This window comes from Erithacus rubecula (genome assembly GCF_903797595.1).
Source record: "Erithacus rubecula genome assembly, chromosome: 10".
Taxonomy (NCBI): domain Eukaryota; kingdom Metazoa; phylum Chordata; class Aves; order Passeriformes; family Muscicapidae; genus Erithacus; species Erithacus rubecula.
The window spans coordinates 20,283,034-20,304,605 of record NC_136662.1 but is presented as its reverse complement, the minus strand read 5'-3'; the positions used below and the strand labels follow the sequence as shown (position 1 = coordinate 20,304,605).

The 21,572-nt window shown below is 41.8% G+C and overlaps 1 protein-coding gene across 1 annotated transcript in view; it reads left to right on the top strand.

The window, feature by feature from the left end:
* Positions 1 to 21,572, top strand: part of LOC306805847 (cytosolic carboxypeptidase 6-like) — a gene marked incomplete at its 3' end in the record, with an annotated part of 269,622 nt that overhangs the window by 181,082 nt on the left and 66,968 nt on the right. The window contains exon 6 of the mRNA XM_079314059.1: positions 13,299 to 13,461. Within this exon, the coding sequence (XP_079170185.1) occupies positions 13,299 to 13,461 (163 nt within the window). The remainder of the gene's footprint in view (positions 1 to 13,298; positions 13,462 to 21,572) is intronic.

The window sequence follows — 21,572 nt, the reverse complement described above, 5'->3', positions numbered from 1 at the left end:
TAAGTCATGTTTTTATTAATTATTATTTCCTAGGGTTTTTTTGTTCCCCTTTGTGATAAGTCCCTGGCTTTATTTGATTGAGTGAATTATATTTCAGTATGAATAAAAGGCAACTTAAAAATTTTATCATCTAGCATCCTATACTCACCTTTTATATTTATACCCTCTTATACTGACCTGATCCATCAATGGTGTGTTGTGATGTTATCTGTGTCATCAAACACATGAACAAAAGCAGGTTTTTCATCTTCTGTTTAATAACCTTTGGTTCTGAATTACTGGCACACCCTGTTTTCCTCAGATCTTTTGCTCAACTGGATCAACTTTATTTTTCCATTATTTATATTCGTTTGTCAAAGATTTTACTTGTACATTCTAAGTAATGATGCTAGTAAATAGAAATAAAATTAATTAGCTTGAAAGAAAAGGTTAGATCACACCTGTTGAAAGCTGTGGCAAAGGGAATGTATGCTTTTGAAATTCTTTGATATTACTGTAGCAAACTGTTCTACAATAGGATTTACAATTGTCCAATACTTAGAACTTGGAGAGTGGGAAAGGGGAAGTTGGGTTCAAGGAACAGCTTGTTCTTACCTAAGGAAACCTCAGTGATTGAGTTTCTGGTCTGCACCTGGTTGTTTCAAAAACACATTATGGGTAAAGGGCATTCACAGATCATAGCAATGAAAACCTGCAATTGATAGGAGTTGAGAGATTCTGTGCTCTACTGTGGTATTTCTCTCTGCTGCTGTGGGAGATTAAGTGTTCTTAGCACAAGCCTTGGTTGACAGAGGGACAATCTTTGAGAAGATGATGTAGGAAATAGAAGCCAATAGCTAAATAAACAGCACAGTCTCTCCCAGTTCACTCTCAAGCCCAGAGTTCCAGCTAGGTGCTACTGGCACTGGGTGCATTCAGCCTCCCCCTCACATCCTGCTGGTTTCCTGAGGCTGGAAGCTTTCCCCTGCCTGCCATCCAGGCCATTCTTCCCAGGGCAGCTGAGCAGATGGAAGTGTTGGGGAAAGGGACAGCCATGAAATTTCTGACAAGTGAGGATGTGTCCCCAAGTAGGAAGGTCTGTCTTCTTGTTTCCAGCTCCAGCCTTGTGGGTTATGTGACTCGTTGGAAATATCAGATGAAGAGAGGAAGGGAATCCAAAATGAGGGGGGAATGTGCTGGAGACTTAAAACAGTGTATGTAAATATGCCCTAGTGCCTGCTCAAAGGGAAGGGGGGAAGTGCATCGTTAACATTACCAGGCTGGTGTTTGAAAGTGTGGGAATGGACCACTGTTGTTACTAATGAATTTTCCAAAGCTTCAGGAGGTCTCATTTACATTGTGTGCTGCTGTGGCCATTTGTTGGGATTATAATACTTCAACAGCAGCACTTCAAGTGAAAACTGGCGGCTGCATGAAGTGTTGTCCATAATTGACTAGCTCCATGTCTTCACACAGCACAGAGACAATGTTCCATTATGTTATCCATTGACAGTATCATTGAAAAGATTACTCTCCTTAAAGCATCTGTCAACCTTGATTGATTTACAAGGGACAAAGCACTGAAAAGGTTTGAAGTGCGGGTACAATTTTTGCCACCGTTTAGCATACATAATGGTTCTCCTTTGATGTCAAAAGCTCATCTTCTATTAATAATGCAGAGGGCTTTTGAATGCAGGCTACTTGTATGGAGTTCCACACTAATAACCTACTTGCTGTGAAATGGGATTCACTTTGGAGAAGCAGTCATTTGGGTTTTACACGTTCGGAATGAATCCCAACTCAAAGGGATTTCTTTCAGTGCTCTGCATGATTGCAGCTGAGCCCAGCACGGGTTAGGGAAGGCAGGCAAATCCTAGTCTGCTCCTCCAGCCCAGAATCTGGCAGGAATCACGCAGCCAGATGCAAAGGAGCATGAACAACAAGCCCAAGATGATGCGATCAAATGCCTTGTGCCGTTTCGTCTGGCAACCTCCTATTAATATACTTTAGAGTGCATTTCATGCCTGGGCTGCTTTCTTCACCTGTCATTTCCAATAGGCCTTTTTATTTAAATGACAGGATCCAAGGGAGATTGGTGATTAGAGTAGGGGATGGGTAAGGGATTTGTACCCACACGCCTGTTATAGGACCAAAGGAGTCACCCAGTGTCTCTGTGCCCTGCCTGTTGGGCAAAACCTGTGACCCCACAGCTCTCTGCAAGGCTGACTGTGGTTCACAGGTTTAAGTTGTGAAAGGGAACAGAAATTCCTCATTTGTACATGACTTCAGAAAACAGAGGCCTGCCTTTGGTTTAGCTGTCAGCATGTGAAAAGGAAAGTTGAAAGAAGAGCTAGGATGTTTTGCTCCCAAATAAATGCATGAGACATTCTTGGGCAGCTGCCTGGGCAAAAGGGACAAAATCTGTAAGGAAAACATGTTATATTTTCAATGTTTAAGAAGGATATTTTTAAACACTGGGGAGTAAATATAATCCATATGAAAGCTCTAACAGTGAAAGCTGACATGCTTTTTGAGAGGCTGACTCATTGTGTTTTAGGAGCAGCTGTTGACACCATGTCTGAGTGCATTACACATCAGCCATGGCTTGGAGTAGTTGCAGTTTTTGGCAGTTTTTATAGGAATGTTCTTCATTTGACCTTTCTTGTTTGGGAGAGTGGATTAGTCATAAGGATCAGACACCAGCATTTGAGCATTTCAAGAACCTGCTAGTCCTAGGGGTGGCTTATTTTGACCTTTGTGACAGTATGAGAGGAGGCCATCTGTTCTCTCAGGTTCATTGAAAAGAAACAACTGCAGCTTTATCACTTTGCAAAGACTGCTTTTCTTTTCAGTTAAAGACCAGCCAGGGGTACTTGGCCTGATCTGCTCAGTTTGGTTTGTTTATTTTTTTCCCCCTTTGGACTGTGAACTAGTGGCACTTGGGATATGTTTGAGTTCTTATTTAATTTTCTTGTGTTCAACTTTCAAGCAGAGAGCCTTCCTTAGAAACCCTGTTTGACCTTTGTGTGCCAGGGTTAGCCAAAGACCATGATAAAAACTTGGAGTCCCACGATGCTGGGTAACTGCTGAAGAAGAACACAACCCTTAAAGCTTCCAGTCATGCTGAGAAACAGATAACAAGTGGGTGAGAAATTATTTGCTTGAAGAAGTTGGAGAATAAAACCTGGATGTCCCAAGTGCCAGTCTTGTTTCTTGGTCAGCAGTGAAGTCTCTAGACAGCAACCCACCCAGTTTCCTTGAGGGAAGCATGTTATTAACTCCAGTGCCATAACACTGTGCCCTAAAACATATTTTAGAGACTATCATTGTCTCAGCAGTGTGAGAAGATGCAGGTGTGGAATGATTTGCACTAGTACTTTTTGTGGTGTGTTTTGTTTGGTTGTTTGTTTTTGGATATCAAACACACAGCAATGAAGAAAAACATATTAATCTCTTTATATCTTCTGCTGCTTTTCCTTGATCCAAAACTCCAGGTCTGCTGTTGTCATTTTCACAGCACCTCCCCATCCAAGCTTTCTTAGGGAAGATGTGTTTGCTCCCTCCTACCTGTGGCAGCTTCTCCAGGCTGTTATGATTTACCTGGCTGTGTACCTCCCTCAGAAGGCAAGTGCTTGAGGCAGTAATATGAACATTGAATGACCAAATCACAATAATCTGCTCTGAAATAACAAAAAAAAAACAAAAAACAAAAAAACAGCTTGTGTTGCATATGGCTGGACAAGGAAGGGGAAGCAGTAGAAAAGTTGCCTGGAATTTATCCTGAAGTAAAATTCATACTCACTTGCATCACCACTTCCTAAGTGTCTCTCTGCTGTTTTGGTAAAAAAAGACTCTTGTCCCAGAAAGGCAAAAGCTGCTGTGTTCATATAGGTTTTGTGAACATCATGCAAGCTTAACAGATCTACTCAGAAATCTCTTAAAACCTGAGCACAACAAATGATCCTGCCTCCTTTTTTTGGTAGTCTTGTACCCAGGCATATCCAGAAAGACAAATACAGCTATTATGTGCTTTAGCACCCCCCTGGGATGCATTTCTGCTTGCTGCTCCTTGGTCGTGTTGCTCCATAAATTTATTTATTTATTTATTTATTTATTCTGGAGGCTGGGTGAGCCAAGAACCGGAGATGTGTTTCTGGTGGGAGCAGACAGTAAAGTCTGTCCTTCTCAGTGTTGCAGGCTTTGGTCTCACAAGGACTCTGCCTTTTGGAGAGTCTCAGTGAAATGAAACTGTTCCATTATGTTGTGCTGCACCAGTTCACCCCTCCTCTTGTACTGAGGATTGAATTAGTACTGAAAACAAAAGGAGGGGGGGGAAGTGTTGGAACAAATGGATTTTCTTTCAGTACCTTCTTGCCTTGTTTTTTGTGCATATAGGAGCCGACAGCCCCTTCTCCATCCCCACACAGGTAGGAATTTAGAATGTACACGGAAGAAACAAGTTTTCATAGCAATTTTAAGGTGTGTTTTCAAAGGCCACCATTACTCTTACCTAATGTCAGCCCACTGGGAGCAGGTGGCAGCTTCCAGAGCAGCAGCAATGAAAGGAGCTGCTGTAGATTCTCCTGCAAGCTGCCTCTCCTGCAGGGCATCACAAATCCCCTCAGATGGGACAAACTGTGCTGTGAAGGAAGGGCAGGAGGGTAGTTAAGAACTGGATACCCTGGTAGGATATCTTTTTGATTATTACCTTTTTAAACACATGTAGGATTTTTTTAACATATGTAGAATACAACTCTGGCTCAGAGAACTGTCCTGGAGCAGGGAGAGAGCCAAGAAGGGGTGTGAGCAATGGGCTGCACTGGGAGCAGCATCCTGTCCCATCTCAGGAAGGTTGTGATCCCCTCATTTAGGCCTGCAGGTGAGGAGAAATTCTTTTTGCCACAGAGAAAAAACACTTTTTCTGCAGACTATTCAAAGCAACTGGGTGCATGATGGCTGTATTTTCCTTTTTTGCTTCTCATTGTCCTAGTTTTCTGTCATTTGTATAGATGATTATGAAAGCACTCCCAGGAGACAGTGCTCACACTCATAAAAGTATTTTAAAGAGAAGCATTGCAGGCTATTGCTAGAGGCTATTTTATTGTATATTTTGAGGAAATGTCTCGTTTTCTACTGACAAATGGAGAAAGTGAGAACTCCAGAGACCTGAGTTATTTTCTAAACAGTGTGACTATTCTATGGAGCTTAGACTAGGAAATGCCACCCTTGGCATCTTTGGGGGAGGATGTGCTCTGAGAAGCAGAGGCTGTTAATAAAAAAAATAAACAGGGGGAAAAGCAGGCCTTTTCTTCATTATTAACCTGATGCATTTTCAGATGCCCTATTTGTGTGTAGCACAGCTTGGGCGGCTCTTAAAAGGGAGATAAGTTCCAGCCTAACTCTGGTTAGTGGGTAACAGGAAAATGTTTGAGTAGGTGACGTTGTCACTTGAGGCCAGGTGAATTTGTGGTGATGGGGAGATGCAGACTCACTGAAGGAGGAGCTGAGAGCACTTGGAAAGGATGTGTTGGGATGCACACTCTGGGTGTGTGTGCTCAGCATGGCAGATCCAGTAACAAGGAACTCTGAGGTTTGCTTTCAGAATGAGGTGGGATCTGCCTGTCAGTTGTGTTAGCTGAGTTATTGTTAACTCAATAAACAACTTCAGGGCTGGAACACCCAGGAGATGGGAGCACCACCAGTTTAGGTGCACATGGGGAAGGATTCTGGGATGAAATGCAGGCAAAATCCCTGCACTGGTGCTGCCAGGGTAGCTGGTTCAAGGCTCAGGGACCTCCATCAGTCCTGCAGATGAACAGAGCAGGATATTAATGAGCAGTAAAAAGTGCAGCTATTGTACTTCTCACAGGTGAACAGCTGAAACCCTGAAGCATGAAAGCCAGTTACTTTTCTAGCTGCAGAATTTCTTTAAAAAAAGAGAACTAATTTGGTACTTTTGGTCTTGAGGCATAAACTGAGAGCTTATAAAGCTCCCTCCTTCCAACCTCTCTGCTAATGACCATGCAAATATGTGTTTTTATCAGGAAACTTAAGCAGGCATGACTGAAAGACACTTGGGAGGGGGAAAGATCTGGTATTCCTTCACTGCACATTAGAGGGATAATGAAGCCCCTCAGGGAGCAGATGTGTGTGTGTGGTGACAGTGCACCTTTAAACTGTAATTTCTCTGAGGAGAGCTGCACTCTAAACCTGAGAATGTGGTGCTAGGCAAGTTGTGTTCATGGTATTCCTACAAGAGGGATGCTGCCTCTAAGAAAGGGTGATTGCTCTCTGCTTTACACTGAGCAGGAGGAAGGAGCCAAAAGGAACAGGGAGGAGAATGATTAAAAATCTCTTAGGACTTGTGGCTATTTGGTCTTCAAGTTTCAGTTTTAGGTATTCTCACATTATTGGTGCAGGTCAAACTGTTCCAGGTCTCCTCTGCATGCCTTTCCTCAGATTTCTGCAAATCAAACTCTAGATCAGACAATATTCCCCAGCTAAACCCAAACTTTGCTGCCCACCTCAATGTTTCCTACCAGGCACAGAAGTTATGAAACAAAATGCTGTCAACTGCAGAGCCTCCTGTGAGAGTGAGTGAGCCCTATTCACAGGAATATCAATCCAATCTGCCTGTTCCTGAGGGACCTGGAAAAACTTCAAACAATAGAATTCCTCTTTGAAATTATCCTGAACTTTTCTAAGCCTCCTCTTACCAGATTTCAGTAGTCACAATTGATTTTGAGATGAAATAAGTTTTCTTCCTGTGCATCAGAAGCACGGCTAAGCTGCAAGGTGAGATGAATCGTGGAGCAATTTTGAGCTCTGTTCCCATTTCATCACACCCCTGCTCCCAGAACCCTTCTCTTTGCCTGCTCCCTCCTTCAGATCAGCTGTCTGCTTTGGGGATTGATGCTGACTGTAAATTGGAAGAAGCCTGCCTGGCAGCAGCCTCCCAATTGCCATGATTTCCAAGTCTCCAGACACAGCTGACATGGAGCTGATGATAGTCTATCACAAAAAAAAACACACCAAAAAACCCCAAACCACACCAATGCATCTCCATTCCAATCAATTAATAGAGTTAATGGAGCTGGGTGTGATGAAAGGGTTAAGTTGCCTTTTGAAGGGAGAAGTTTTCTCAGTGCTTCCAGAGGAGAAGGGAGGTTAAGTTTTGCTTGTGAGACAGTTTGGCAGGGTCAAAGCAGAGACAGCTGGACACATCATGGCAGGAATCAGCTCTGCCCACACAAGCAAAGCAAAATGCCAATTGCACCCTTTTAAAGCTCCCTGTGCAGGGGCAAACAGAAGAGCCACAGTTTGTAATATTGCTATTTGCAACTTCTGTGGCAAAGATTCCAAAGGCAGTGCATTTCTGTGCCCTTTCTCAAACTTTTGCAGACTTCAATAAAGCATTCTGGAAAATGAGAGTGAGTGAGTTATAGCTGATACTGTAAAACTGCTCTCTGAGATGGATTTGACACTGTCTGGGCTCCAGTCCATTTCCCAATGGCACGTCTATTCTTCCTTGATGACAAGTGTGCCATTCCTTTTTTCTAGAGCACTAACTTTTTTATTATCACTTTTTTTTTTGCCACACCAGGGCACTGAGTTGAGGGCTCATAGAGGTCAGACCTGCTTTGGAAAAAAACCTTTCTCTTCATCTACAAGAGCAGCATCAGCAGACAACTCTGGTGATGTTGTAAATCCCTGATTACACTTGGCCATTGCTGGTGTTGACCACTGAAGAACATGAAATTACTTGTATGCATAATCCCAGTTTAGACCAGTAGGTAAAGTGTTTATTTCTTGACTATAGAGTAAGCAAAATGTGGGCAGTTTCACTGGGTTTGGAGTGGAGATTTTTAGGAGTGCTTAGGCTCAGTTGTGAAACACAGCTATGGAAATGGCATAGGCACATCAGCATATTTTTAATTGTATGTAGCAATATGAAACCATTCTCTAATTATGAATCCTCTTAGTGTTTTTGTCTCTGCTTTTCTCCAGGAAAAAATTTCTAACACCATTTTCTGATTTTTGAGCATGCAGCTGTACATGCTACATCCTTTTGTAGAACATTTCCTGGACCCACATCATCTATATATATCAGCAACTTTAGGGAAAGATCTCTTTATTCTGAGTTTCTTGCAGATACTTTCTTTGTGAGGAGAAGTGATCATCTGGGAATCATTCATGTGCACACTAGAGCTCAGATTTTTGAAGATATATGCAGCTTGCTGCTTCCTTCCACAGGCAGATCCATAATCAGTTGTGTTGCAGGAGATGTGAACAGCTGGTAAAAATCTCTCTCTTGGATTTCAGGAACCTCCCTGGACCTTGCTATGCCAGAAATTCATCTTCTGCATTCTGTCAAAGCCTGTGACCAGATTTCTGCCTGGTTGGCATTTTTCTGAATATTTTGTACTTTTTCTTTTTCTTTTCTTGCTGGTTTGGGGAAGCTCCTTAGGATGGGTCAGAAAGGATGTGCAGTCCATACCATGGATCCTGTGTTGGGAGCCTGGCAAGGTCTGACTTGCACTGTGGCCATATCTTGCTCCTTTTCTCTTAATGTGATGAGCAATTTCAGAAGATGACAAAGATTCATTCCCAAAAAAGCTCTATATGAGAAGGCCCCTTTGTCCTGCTATCAGTGAAATTGATATTTCATCCCTTTTTGTTACCCCTTCTTCCACTTAACAGTGGATCCAGTTTTACTGGAGTTTGTCTCCAATTTTTCCTTTTGTGCAGCCTGAGGTTTTCTGATGCTGGAGCAAGCCAAGTCCCCTCTGAGGTCCCACATGCTCTGAGGAGGAGGCTGTACCATGCAGGGCAGCTCAGATACCAAGCCCATCAGGGCTACAAAGGGTGGACTGGGGCAAACTCTCAGATGTGTGAGAAATCTCCCTCTTTGCCTTTTGGAGCTACTCCTGTGGCTGACAGAGGCGTGCAGAGGCAGTCAGCACCCTAATTAGTGAGCGAGTGCCCAGGACATTCATTGTGGTTGTTGTTAGAGGGAAGATGGAGCAGTGCTGAAGAGCCAAGAGGATCCCTCAGCCCTGTGGGAGCTGCCCGAGCTGCTGAGCTCACACACTGGCTACCAGGGGGCAAATACCAGCCAAGGGACAGGGATTCTGGCACTCTGACCAAGAACCAAGATCCTTTCCTGCTTTGAAATCACTCCAGGAAGAATTTTCAAGCAACATTTTTTTTCTTGCTTCCTTCCATGCATCTCTGTTGCAGCGTCTGAATAATGTCCAGCTGGCTCACAAATGTTTCTGCACTGCCTGGCTGTTCACTGCCATTCCCAGTGGGGAGCTGGTCACACAGTTTCACACCCAGCACAGCACAGGGAGGAGGGATGGAGTCTGCTAGGGAAGCCTGGGGAAGCTGCCACTGCTGCCTGATGTGCAGAGAGAGGGTCAGCACACCTTGAGGCTCCCAAATGAGTTTGAAATCTGTTTTTCTGGTGAGTTTCTTCCCACCAGAAAACAAGGGAATCCTTCTTTCTTCCTTCTCTGCTCTTTTAACACTGGAGTTCTTGGCAGCTTCTAGTTCTGTGGATAGCTATTTGTTCACTGAATTTTCTCACACCAGCTGGGAAGCAAAGTCCGTGTGTGAGCTTTAATGTATCTGTGTTTTTTAATAATGCATTACTGTTGATTTTATACAAATATCACCATTTAAGAACTTCAAAGTCCTTGGTGTTCCCCCCACCCTCCAGACTGCTGCTGTTGTTAACACTCCCATGCGTTTCAGCCTTGGAGAAATAAATATTTGTTTAGCTGTTCTCCTGCTGTGCCTGCTCAGTGCATTTGTTTAATGATGACTTCAGTTTAGCTTTGCAAAGGGGTTTAGGGAAATAGATTCTCCCAGAAAAGCAAGAGACTCATTTGCAGACAACTTTCCCTCTGTTCGTGCCCTCCTCTTGCCACCCCTACGCCTTTTTTCCCTGGATTAGGGTTTGATTAAATAAATGTGCATGGGCAAAACTTCAAGTGGAGAGGAGTCAAAGTTTTGCCTGTTGTTTTTTGGTTTTTTTTCCCACTCCATTTATCTTGACCTAAAACAGTGAGTAGAAGGTTAGACTCAGCAAATACCTGCTGCTCTTTCTTGTCATTACCTAAATTTTCTTTAATCTGTAGTTTTCTTTTTCTCCTATAAAATATCAGATCATATTTTGGTTTATAACACTTGCTCTGGAGCCTGGCCCAAGCTGCTGTTTCAAAACCTGTATTTTTCATGTTCTACCCCAACCTTCTGGAGTCAAACAAGAGATTTTACCTTTTACTCAAGATCAAGTTGGTCTATGACATCCTTTTTTTTTTTCAAAGTAAGGACAATGGCAACCTTCAAAAACTACATTTGTGCACCTAAATGAAGGGTCAGCTTTTTACTCCTGGAAATTCAGTATCACTTGGCAAAGAAATGAAAAGAGGATTTTATTAATGCCTTTGCCATTTCAAGTAATTTTGTACAGCTGAAACTGAAAGTCTTCTATTAAAAAAAACACCCACAAACACGAAAAAAAAATAAAAGGAACAAAACCCCCACCCCCCAAACAAAACCCAAAGCCCCAAGGCCCATGAAATAGCATTATAAAAATTCACACTCTGAAAAGTTCTAAATTTTGGTGCGTTTTGTGTTTGGTTGGATTTTTACCATTTATATAATGTCTTGATAATATTTAAACTTCTTATGCTTCACTTTTAAAATACAACAAATATAATTTTGCCAATAATAAGATTCAACATCTGCTACAAAGCAAAAATCACTTCAGTGATGTAACACATCAGGCTCTCTCTCCATATGTTTCCAGCTGACAAGGTTTTAGCCTATTGCACATTTTTAATTATTATTATTCTTCAGTGAATGGCCTGGTGCTTGTGTGGCTGAGTTTCATCTGACTACAATCACTCTGGCCCTCAAAGTCATCCCACTGCTTTTTTATTTGTATGATATTCAGAACCTCCTCCATAATGATGATTCATTCCACAGTGTGTCATCAGCAAATTTTGTTGGCATGGTCCTCCTTTACTGTGCCAAGAACTGTGATGAAAATATTATGTAAGATTTATCTCAAGAATCATCTATTAGGAATTCTACTCATAATTTTCTTTTAGCCTGATTAAGATAATGGGAAATAGGAAAAGGATTTCATGTGCAAGCTGTATCCCAAAAATACGAACTGTACTCAGCAGATACTTGTACAATTTGTTTTTAACATAGTTGATGAAATTCCATAATCTTCACAAATGTTCCATATCAGTAACTGAGTCTCCTACTCACTGAAGTACTTCTATCCCTAATGTCTTCCCTGAGTCACCTCCTCCCACATTTTCCTTGTTTTTCCTGTGCCAAATGCAGCCTCAGAATTAGCTTGGTCCTTTGTGAGTGATGTTTCTGCACACAGAGCCCAGTATCCTGTCCTGACACATTTGTTGTCCTGTTCCTTTGAGTTGTTTCCATCAGCAGTTGATGCTCTCATGCATTTAAAGTTCCACTACAGGCATTTGTTTGAACATGAAGCACCATCCACTGAAGCTGGCAGGAATCAATCCCCTGAGCATGATTATCTTCCTCTGTTTCTGAAATTTAACTGAGGACAAAGCTTCCCTCAGTTTCAGGATCTCAGTAGTCTTTGAAGGTTTATTCTGCAGGAAGCCAGAGAACATTCCCTCTTGTAGACCTCTCTAAGTATTTTATCCCATATATCAAATTAACAGTTAATTTTCCCAACATTCTTTATGAGTACTTTACTCTCTCTCCCATAGGCATTCCGAATATCCTGCAGCTTCTGCCATGTAATTTGGCAGAAATTATATGGTATATACATAGAAGAATGCATTCTATGCACAAATTACCACAAAGTTAAATATTATGTTACAAAAAAAACAACAAGTTGCATTTGGAAACACCTATATGTAATGCTAATAAGAAACCCAATTCCATTTTATTCTAATTAAGCTGGAAAGCCTTCCTTTTTACAACATGAGAGAGACTCCAAGACATTCAGAATGTTAATAAACCCACAGGTATTTCTACTTTTTATATCTCCTGGTATACAGTATTTACCAAGAATTGCTGTTGCTCATTTCAGTATTAATCTGATTTTCTCAGTCTAGTGAAGTTCAACATTTTGAACCATTGCATCTCATTTCTTAAATACAAAGGAAATTTTATTTTCCCCAGTTTTGGTAAGAGATGGATTTCATAAATATTCACATTGTGTTGGCTAGAAAAGGTAGCAGCCCTAAGGCTCCATAGGAGGACACTGGACAGCTCAAAGAACTCACCATGGGCATAATGACTGAACAATGAGCTGTGTTAAGGGTCCTTTGTGTTTCACTGGCAACATAAAATTCTTACAGCAGGAGATATTATGACCTTTTATGCAACAGATCCAAGTTGAATCTCTTTTTTCTGGTTGTCACTAGCTTGTGCTGAGCCCAGATTGGCTCAGTCTAATGGTTATGAGGTTTCTGAATAGAGTCTGAATATCAAAATGAAATCAGAATCCATTTTTCTGTCTAGTTGGTAGGAACAAGCTCTGGGACTTCAATCAACCTGAAGATGAGCTGCCCTTCAGTCTCCAGATGTCATGCCTTCAAAGGAGAGCTAAAACTCATTTATGGAAATACTTAGAGTCTTCCCCTCCACCCCTCAAATGAATAGTCATAAAGCTGTAGGGTTCTTAAAGCCAGGTCTTCAGTAATAGCACAAAATACTGCCTTTTATACTGTGCTGCCAGTGCTGTAGAATAGTGAGGTAGATTTTTCCACCCAGAGAACAACACTCCGTTAACATTTCAGTTAGTGAAGTGGAAATTTCTGTGACCTAATTTAAGAACCAGTCAAATGTCTTAGGTGAGAAAGTTTCACCAAAATGTAAATGCCACTGTGTTTCTGCTTTGATTAAGAGTCCAGGTGAAGGGGTGGGGGAATGGTTATGATACAGGGGAATGCAGTGCAGATGAAGGAATCCAATATCCAGAAAATGGTGCAGCTTAACTCCTGAGCAGGGGGATGTGGAAGGCTCACTTTCAACTCATGCATGTGACAGCCCTGCTTTGTGTTATCTGAGAGGGAGCAGGAAAAGCTGGTGTTAATGGTGAGCCCAGGTGAATTTTGTGAAAGTCTGCAAGGCACCATGTATAGCCTGTGTGCCAGAACCATGCTCCCCTCCAGGCCATGATCAAAACCCAGAGCAGCCTGTACAGTGTAATGAGATTTGGCAATGTGAGTGAGCTGCCCTCCTCTAAGAGCCTCCCTCCCTTGCTGCCCTGCTGAGCTCTGCTCACGTGCCTGTCCTTGCTCCTGCAGTCCAGCACATCGTTCAACAGGGATGCTGTGAAGGCTGGGACGGGCCGGCGCTTCCTTGGCGGGCTCCTCAACGACACGTCCTACTGCTACACCCTGGAGGTCTCCTTCTACAGCTACACCCTGCCTGCAGCTGCTGCTGCTGTGCCCTACACTGAGGAAGCCTGTATCCTTCTGAAATCTACCCTCTCGCAGCACACGTGAACCAGGCACTTCAGGTAAACACTTCTGGCTCCATGAGAGTTCGCTGAGATACAAACGCACACAAGTGGAAATGTGAGTCTGCTCCTGATGCTTTAATTTCCCTCATATTGATTCTCCATACTGTGGAAATTCAAGAAGAGAAAGACATTAGATCAAATAAGCCATTTCCCTCTTGTAGGAGATTGTCTCACACACTTGTTAGAGAAGCTACTCCTGGAGAGTCTGTGATCCATTCCCTTCCACAGTCTTCCATTTCTTTCTTCATTTCTCTCCTTATTCCCTCATTAGCCCTGCGTTTGTGTTATTGTTTTAATGGCAAGTTGAGAGTACATCTTGGGTGCTGAGTAAAATATCTTCTCTGCCTTTGAACTGCAGCCAAAAGGATCTATTAGGTTCTGCAGCTGCCTCCAGGACAAATCTTCAATGCCAGTTGACAAAGAAATGGAAGTCAAATTGTGAAAACAAAACCATCAAAGTTGTTGGCATTTTTGAGTGCTCAAATAGAAGTGGTGTCTCATTTCTCAAAAAACACATATCCATCTGGCTATCTCAATGTATCAGCAATTTGTAGAATTGTTCTGACTGGTCTTATGATCTGCTTTTATGTTTTTCTTTTTCTTTTTGTCACCATGCTCAATCAAACACCCAGTGCCCATACTTCAAGGCTGGGTATGTTATTTCATTTTGTCATTCTATCTTGGCAGCTTTTGAAATTTCCACAGGTTTAGAAACAGGGCTGAGGGAGAGAGATTAGCTGTGATTGCCTATTTACCTCTCTGCTGCATTTTGGAAGGTGGGGGAAGCAAAGGAGAAATTTCCATATGAGACATAATTTTTCACCATCCATGTTTATGGGCTCTCAGTGTGGGAATAAGGGCAAGAAACAGGGGGCAGGGAAAGGAATTGTTTGTCATTTAAGGCTTTTCTGGTTTGACTTTTCCACTGAAAGGAAAATTTGGTGGAAGGAAGGAGATAAATATATTAAAGTGACTTATCAGGCTTGAGTATTCAGAATAGAAGCTCATTTTTGCCCAGTAAAGTTAACTGAAGGAAAAGTTCCTTGCAGCATACACAAATGTGGTAAATCTTGCCACTGTGGGAAAAAAAAAAAAAAAAAAAAAAAAAAAAAAAAGTTGTTACTGTTAGGTTTAGGTATTTATTTTCTTAGGTTGGTATTTTGGTGTTTCAAGAACCTATTCCTTAGTTCTACCTTTTATTTTCTTTCTCATTGTGCTCATTGTGCTGAAAACTGCTTATTTCTCTTCCTTATTTATCAAGAACAGCTTTTACAGTGAGGAATGGAAAGAGCCCCTATACACATGAGATCATGATTCCCTTGGAAATGTTTTCCTTCATGACTGGTAGATCAGAATGGCTTAGTTTCCTTTCCCATTAAGATTTCTGGTTTGTGCAGAAGTTTCACCTGTGGGGTCCATCATCTCCATTTGCTTGGCTTGCCTTGCCTGCTGCAGGCAGGGCTGCTCCATTCTGGGGCACAGAAAACAGGCTCCAGATCAGAGAACCCTCTTGGAGCTGGCACAGGAAAAGCTCAAGCAGCAGCTTGGTTTCTGCAGTTAGGGTTTCACCCAGCTGAGTGGAAAAGGAGAAGCAGGTTTTGGTTGGCCTGGCAGACAGCAAGCAGGGGAAGCTCTTTGCCCATGGAGTCTGCTCCACTGGCATTTTGCCCTGGAAGTTTTTTATTATTTCCTTTTCAACGTAGGAATTCTATCCAGTGTACTGCCTGTGAGATCTTTTCCTCACATGTGCAGTTTTTTAGTTAGTGAAAGAAATGGAGCTGCTTGAAATAGTCTCTAGACTGGTCTGATCCAACACAGGAGTAGCCACTGAATTTGTGCACATGCTGTCCTGGCAGGGGAGGAAGTTTCACATCACTGAAGTGCCTATGACCGAAAGTAAAACAATTGCAGAACATTCCAATTTAGCCTGAACAGCCCTTCCAAGCTATTTGCAAGTCAGTGATTAATTAATGCTCAGATTTTTTAATGGACCTGAACCAAAGACACAGGCAGTCAGTTCATATTGGCCTCCAAGGACAGGGCTGTTTCTATTAACTATCTACTTACTTGCAGGCAGCAACTCAAGCAAATAAATGAAGAAAATACAGTGAGCCCAATAACTGTGAATTGATAGTGCAAGTATTCTGGAAATCTGACTTTAAAGATGTATTTCTTAGAACTTTGTTCATACCACTGATATTATTTGGTTGTGTGAGTCTTCTTTCCTTTTCCTTTCCCTTTCTTTCCCTTTCCTTTTTTTCTTTTCTTTTTCTCCTTTTTCCCCTTCCCTTTCCTTTCAATGGAAACAGGATCAGGGAGGCTAGGATTGTTCAAAGCTTCTACTGTTGGATTAAAAAGTGCAGACTGAGATTCAGCCTCAAATTCAGGTCACCCATGACCATGAAAAGAGACTACAAAGTGGATCACGCATCCAGAACTTGCCATACTGGCTCCTTTTAGAGAACAAAACCAACTAGGATGTCCAGATTCTGCAAAATATTAATTTAGCCTAATGTTGTTCATGTTGACAGGTAGGAAAACTGAACAAACTCTGAATAGACTTGTGTTTGCATTGTGACAAGTAATGATACCTGTCAGCTTCTTTTCTTTACAGCATTTGTGGCAAATAAGATCACAGTACTACTCCTTTTTATGCCATTGTATAAGTGGATCAGGTTTGTTGGTGGGTTTTTATCTCTTCATGTTCTCCAGGTTTTACATGCTGGCTCTGTGATCCATACAAACCCCTGTGTGACAGTAATAGATATATTTTTACATTGGGTGAGATTATCCCTCCTTTTTCAGGTTTGTGTGACTGACTGAAACATACTTTGTAATTTTTGAGATAAGTGGATACCTTACATGCATGGAAATGGAAGACAGACTTTCAGTCTGAGTGTTTGAATTCTTACCATTAATGTGGACAGTAACTTTTTCAGTGAGAAAAGTAAGAAAAAATGATGGAAAGCTGTCATTAGAAGTGGAAATCAGTTTCAAATTGCTCCAGTTAGTGTGACTGAATTGGTTCAGAATTTAGAGGATGACACCTGGAATGTTCTAAAAACAAATTTGCTGCTGAGGCTGCAGTATTTAAATGAAATCCATGAGAGAAGGGTCTTCCTTCAGCCTGTGCAGGGGGTGTATGTTTGGGGCATATATCATGGGATAACATCATGCAGAGTGTTGAGTTTCTGGCCTTTTCTAGCATAGAGAATTAACATGATTGCACCAGTGTGTCAAGCCTTGATTGGCACGATATCACTAATGGCTACTGCTGGAGCTCCTCTTGTGTTTTCATCCAGCAAACAAAGCACTTAGACATTCCTGCAGAGCTGTGTGTGCGCCTGCTAGGTCTGTGTCTAACAGATACATACCTGGAGAGTGAGAAACATTAGGGATATGTTCTGTAAGCTCTGCAGAAAACCCCACGATAACACGTGCTGCAGATAACAGTGAATGGACTCTGTTTCAAAGGCATAATAAGAGGATTGTAGGCTTGTCTGTTATTGCCTGGAAGTGGACAGAGAAATGTTTAAAACCCTTCTCACACATGCACACATTTGGTGGTAACTGATTAAAAAAGGCAGCACAACAACAGTTAGCTCAGCACCAGGTGAAGGAGCTTTAAAATGAGCTGATATGCTTCCATTAAATTCCATGTTTTACTAGGCATTTACAGGGCTTATGACATGAGGCTTGTAAACTGCTCTGTGGCACTCACCAGCAGCAGCTCAGCTGCTGAGCTGTCTCAAAGACTCACACCATCCTCAGAGCTGGGCAGGGAGCAAGGGATAACAGAGGGGGAGGCAGGATGAGCCCCCAGCTGCAGGGTGAGCCCTGCTCTGACAGCACACCCTCATTGCTGTTTGCAATGTCCCTCTGCAGCTGGGAGCAGCAGCCACCACAGCCTGACCTGGGAGCAGCCAGCAACAGCAACAGAGCTTTCAAATCCATTTGGTTCATTTTTCTTAGAGTGTCTGAACTGCATCCTTGCTGCAAGGGAGGCAGCCCATAACAGAGAATAAAAGGTTTTACTCTTCCACAGCCCAGCCATGAGGCAGGGAGGCAGAAATGATGGAGACCTGGCAGGAATTGGTATGGAATAATCATTGAGATGGGAAGGCATCACAATTGTCAGCATGTCCATAGCTTTTTTGGTGCATATTTATCTTAACTGCAAGCTTCCTCCAGGTGGAGAAGGACCCCATCCAAAGGCACATTGCTGATCTCTCTCTTGTTTGTGGACTAAAGATGTATTTATGTGGCTACAGCCACAGAATGAAGGCTTGGATTGACTAGAACCTCTTCAGACACCCAACAGGAGCTCACATCCTGGACTCTCCACACAGAGACCACTGGGTGCATTGTTATTCTTAACTTCAAGCAAAATATCTGCCTGCTGCTTGACTGGGGACTTGAGAAGTTAAATCCCTGGAGGAAACAGTCATTTGTTACATCTGGATTCCTTTTAAAGAGTACTTGGATCTCAGTAAATGCCTGTCCTGGGGAAAAGGAATCTGTATGCAAACTACATTTCCAGTAAAAGCATCTATAACTTTTAGAGCTTCATGTACCTGCCAGTCCCCTAGGGCAAATGTACTTGGTTATTTTGGGCGTTTTTACATTTCTTTTTTTGGCAACTGCCCGTCCTGATCCTCCTATCTCTGTTAGTGATATCCTTAAGAGAAGATCCTCATGAGACAGATTATGGCCCTTGCAGGTTCATTCCCAGCCAGTAAAGGCAACATTACTAGCAAAAGCCAATGAGGTATGAAAAGCTGTGCTGATAAAGCTGAGGGAGCTCTGCAGAGGTTATCCAGCATGGCTTAGGTTTGAACTTCACTTAGAGGTTCTTGCCAAGATGATTTCAAAGTAAATCAGGCACATATTCAGGGAAAGGCATCCAGAGGTCTCCTTCTTCTGCTAAGCTCCTATAAACAGGAGCTTTCTGTGTGTTGCAAAAGGTGGCATTAATCCTAATCCTGCAGATTTTTCTAAGAGTGACCTCCTTGCACATCTTTCCAGTACTTGGTTGTTTCTCAGTACCATGTTTAGGGCTGGTTTGGAGGAGAGGAAGCAAAATCCTGTTTTCAGCTCCCTAGTCTGTGTGAAAGTGTCAAGGTTTACAGCCACAATTTCAAATGCTCTTAATATTACTGGAAGCATAGAGTTAAATTATAGAGTTGTAAAGTTACTTTATAGTGATAATGCTGTCAAGCATCAATATCTCTGCCCCAGGGCACCATGGAAACTCGGTTAATGATATAAAAAGCTGATATTTTTCAGGGTTGCAGCTGTTGGCTCATACCCAGAAGGAATCTGTGTGTTTGTTCATATTGGATATATACAGTGGGACCTGCTCAAAGAAAATTAAGAAACAGTGCAAGTCTGTTTAATGAAGTGCAGTGGAATGAAAGTACAAAGCAGTACATGGTGTTGCAGTATGCACAGCTCGTTCTCTCAAAGGGCTCAATGGAGTGGACAATGCTGCACAAAAATATCTCTCTTCTGTAAGAGAGGCTGTTTGTGGGGGAGAGTTTGTATTTGGATGTAGATTTGTTTATCTAGTTGCCTGTAGCACTGACTGCATCAATCTGCAAACATTGTCTGGGAGTATCAGTAGAGAAATGGAAATTTAGGGAAGTGACTACAGTCAACTTAGGAATATGCATAATTTTTGTAATGGATTTCTTAGGATCTGTATCTCAAAGTGCTTTGATAGCCTTTGATGAAAGATGCTATAAAAGAGGAAAGTGTATAATAAAGGTGCTTTTTTATTTTAAAGAAAGATTTTTTTTATTTTTTGCTTCAATGTAGAATATCAGTCTTGAAAGAAAGAAATCTTCAAAATTATTCCATTTAACCGTAAGATTCCAGTTACCGTTTCCTTCCTCTTGCATATTTCTTTCCTAGGGATACCAAGGTACGAGAGAGAACAGATGGTGGCTGTGGGATGAGAATGTGAGCAGGATGAATATTCAGACTTATAGAAATGCCCTTAAGTCTGTTTCAGACATTAATACAGGAGTTTGCCTTCTTTAAAGAGCAGCAAGTGTTGAGTAGCTGTGAGCTTGTACTAGGTAATTTGGACAGGTTGACTTGAGAATCATCAGTATTTACAACTGTATTTAGCAACTGGGATGTGGACAGCTGGAGCATGAGCATTTAGAGACACATGTGCAAATGCCATCCCTGCATCCCAGCTGAACTCCCCCCAGTGCTGGCTCAGATGTGCTCCTCAGCCTAGGTAGGGCTGTATCCAGTGGCATGGGAAGTCTGATCCTCATAAGCCCAGCTCTACAAATGGTCTCATCCAGTGCAGCCTTTGGGGTCTCTATTGAGACACTGAATGCTACTGGTGCCGAACTTTCATTGAGGCTTTGCTGACTGAAAGCCTCATCTGTGCTTTCCACTCAAGCTCTCAATGATTCTTGGTCTGCAAGCACAAAACCCGCTAATTCAAAAAGGTTTTGATGGTAGCATATTAAAAAATAATTATAAAAAAAACCAACCCAAAACAAAAAAAAAAAACCCAGAAAATTTTCCTGCTAATAATAACCATCTTACTAATAATATGATAATAATAAGCATAACATATGATAATAATATAATAATATATATAAAATAGTATGATAATAATAATAATAATAATAAGCATAACGTTTTGTTTGTACAGAGGAAAAAACAACTTAGACCAAGCACAAGTAAAGCTTTTGCTGGAAGGTTGGAAGGTGAAGTTGATCACATGAGTGATTGCAGGATTGTGGGCAATATGAAGAAGGAAAAGCTCTCTTCAGGCACTCCTGATATCCTTCTTGGAACTGGCTTGCCTGGATTTGAATGTCTCTGTTATCAACTTTCTTTCCCTTAAACTTGTATTTTTCCTTTTTCTTAGAAGCAACTTAGACAAAACTAAGCATATAGAACTGATATGAGGCTCTTGGGTGCTCAGAACACCATACAAATGCTATTAGATCTGTAGTTAAAATAATTCTTTGGTAAATGTTAAATTCCTATTAGTAACACTTGCTAAACTTAAGTGCAAAGGAAAGGGCAAGGCTAATCTGAAAGGCAATGCAGAGCAGGGCTTAAAAGATATTAACAATTTGTTGGAAATGTCTGAGGGGAGTGGTTATTATTTAGTGTCTGTAGGTTGCAGACTTAGGTTAGGAAAGGGCTTTAGACAGTGCTGTGCTTTGAAGCTTCCCCAAATGTCATTGGGATTGAAGAGGAAAAAAAGCCATTCAGAACAAGGTGTTTTTCAAAAAGCAATAAACAGCCAACTTGCAGAGTCTATGGGAGAGGTCTCTCCTGACAGCTTCTGGTGATGTTTGTGTGTCTCCATGTTTGTCCTCTTTTTCCTCTTTGTGCCTCTTCAAACATGACTGAGTCTTCTCCCCATGCCTGTCTTTGTGTTCTGACCATCTCATTGGCATTTAGGCCATTAGTCCTGCCCCAGGCCTTTCTGTCATCTCATGGGGATTTTTTCAGGAGGTATTTCACTAATCAGACACACCCAGTCTCGTGGTTTTGTTCACTTTTTACTGTCCTCACCCAAAATACTCCTCCTTTCTTTCATATTTTGCTGCTATTGGTTTGACTACTGTTGATTAAAGGGAATAATAGCATGGGAGGAGAAGCTCTTTTTTAACTACTACTTCTTTAGTCTCAAATACAAACCTTCTGAAGGGGGATCAGAGATTATTTTTAGGAAACTCTGCAAAGAAACAAGCATCTTTCTGTGTGTCTTTCTCAGCTGCTTGACCAATTGCAACTGAATTTGACAGTGATGAAGGTCTCAGAGATATTACATTCCTATGAGTTTCATGAAAAATAGCTGGCTGAATGAGCAGAGAGACCACAATTAATCTCTCCAGTAGGGACAGCTGCATGTCTATTGTTAGAAACCAGAGGACAGTAGGCATGAAAGTCAGAGAAAACAGATCCAACATCTCCTTTTCTTCCTGAGCATGCCCTGGTGAGCTGAGACTTCACTTTTTTGTTCTCTCTACACTTTAACCCCCAACATCTGTGAAAACCCTAACAAAGGATATCT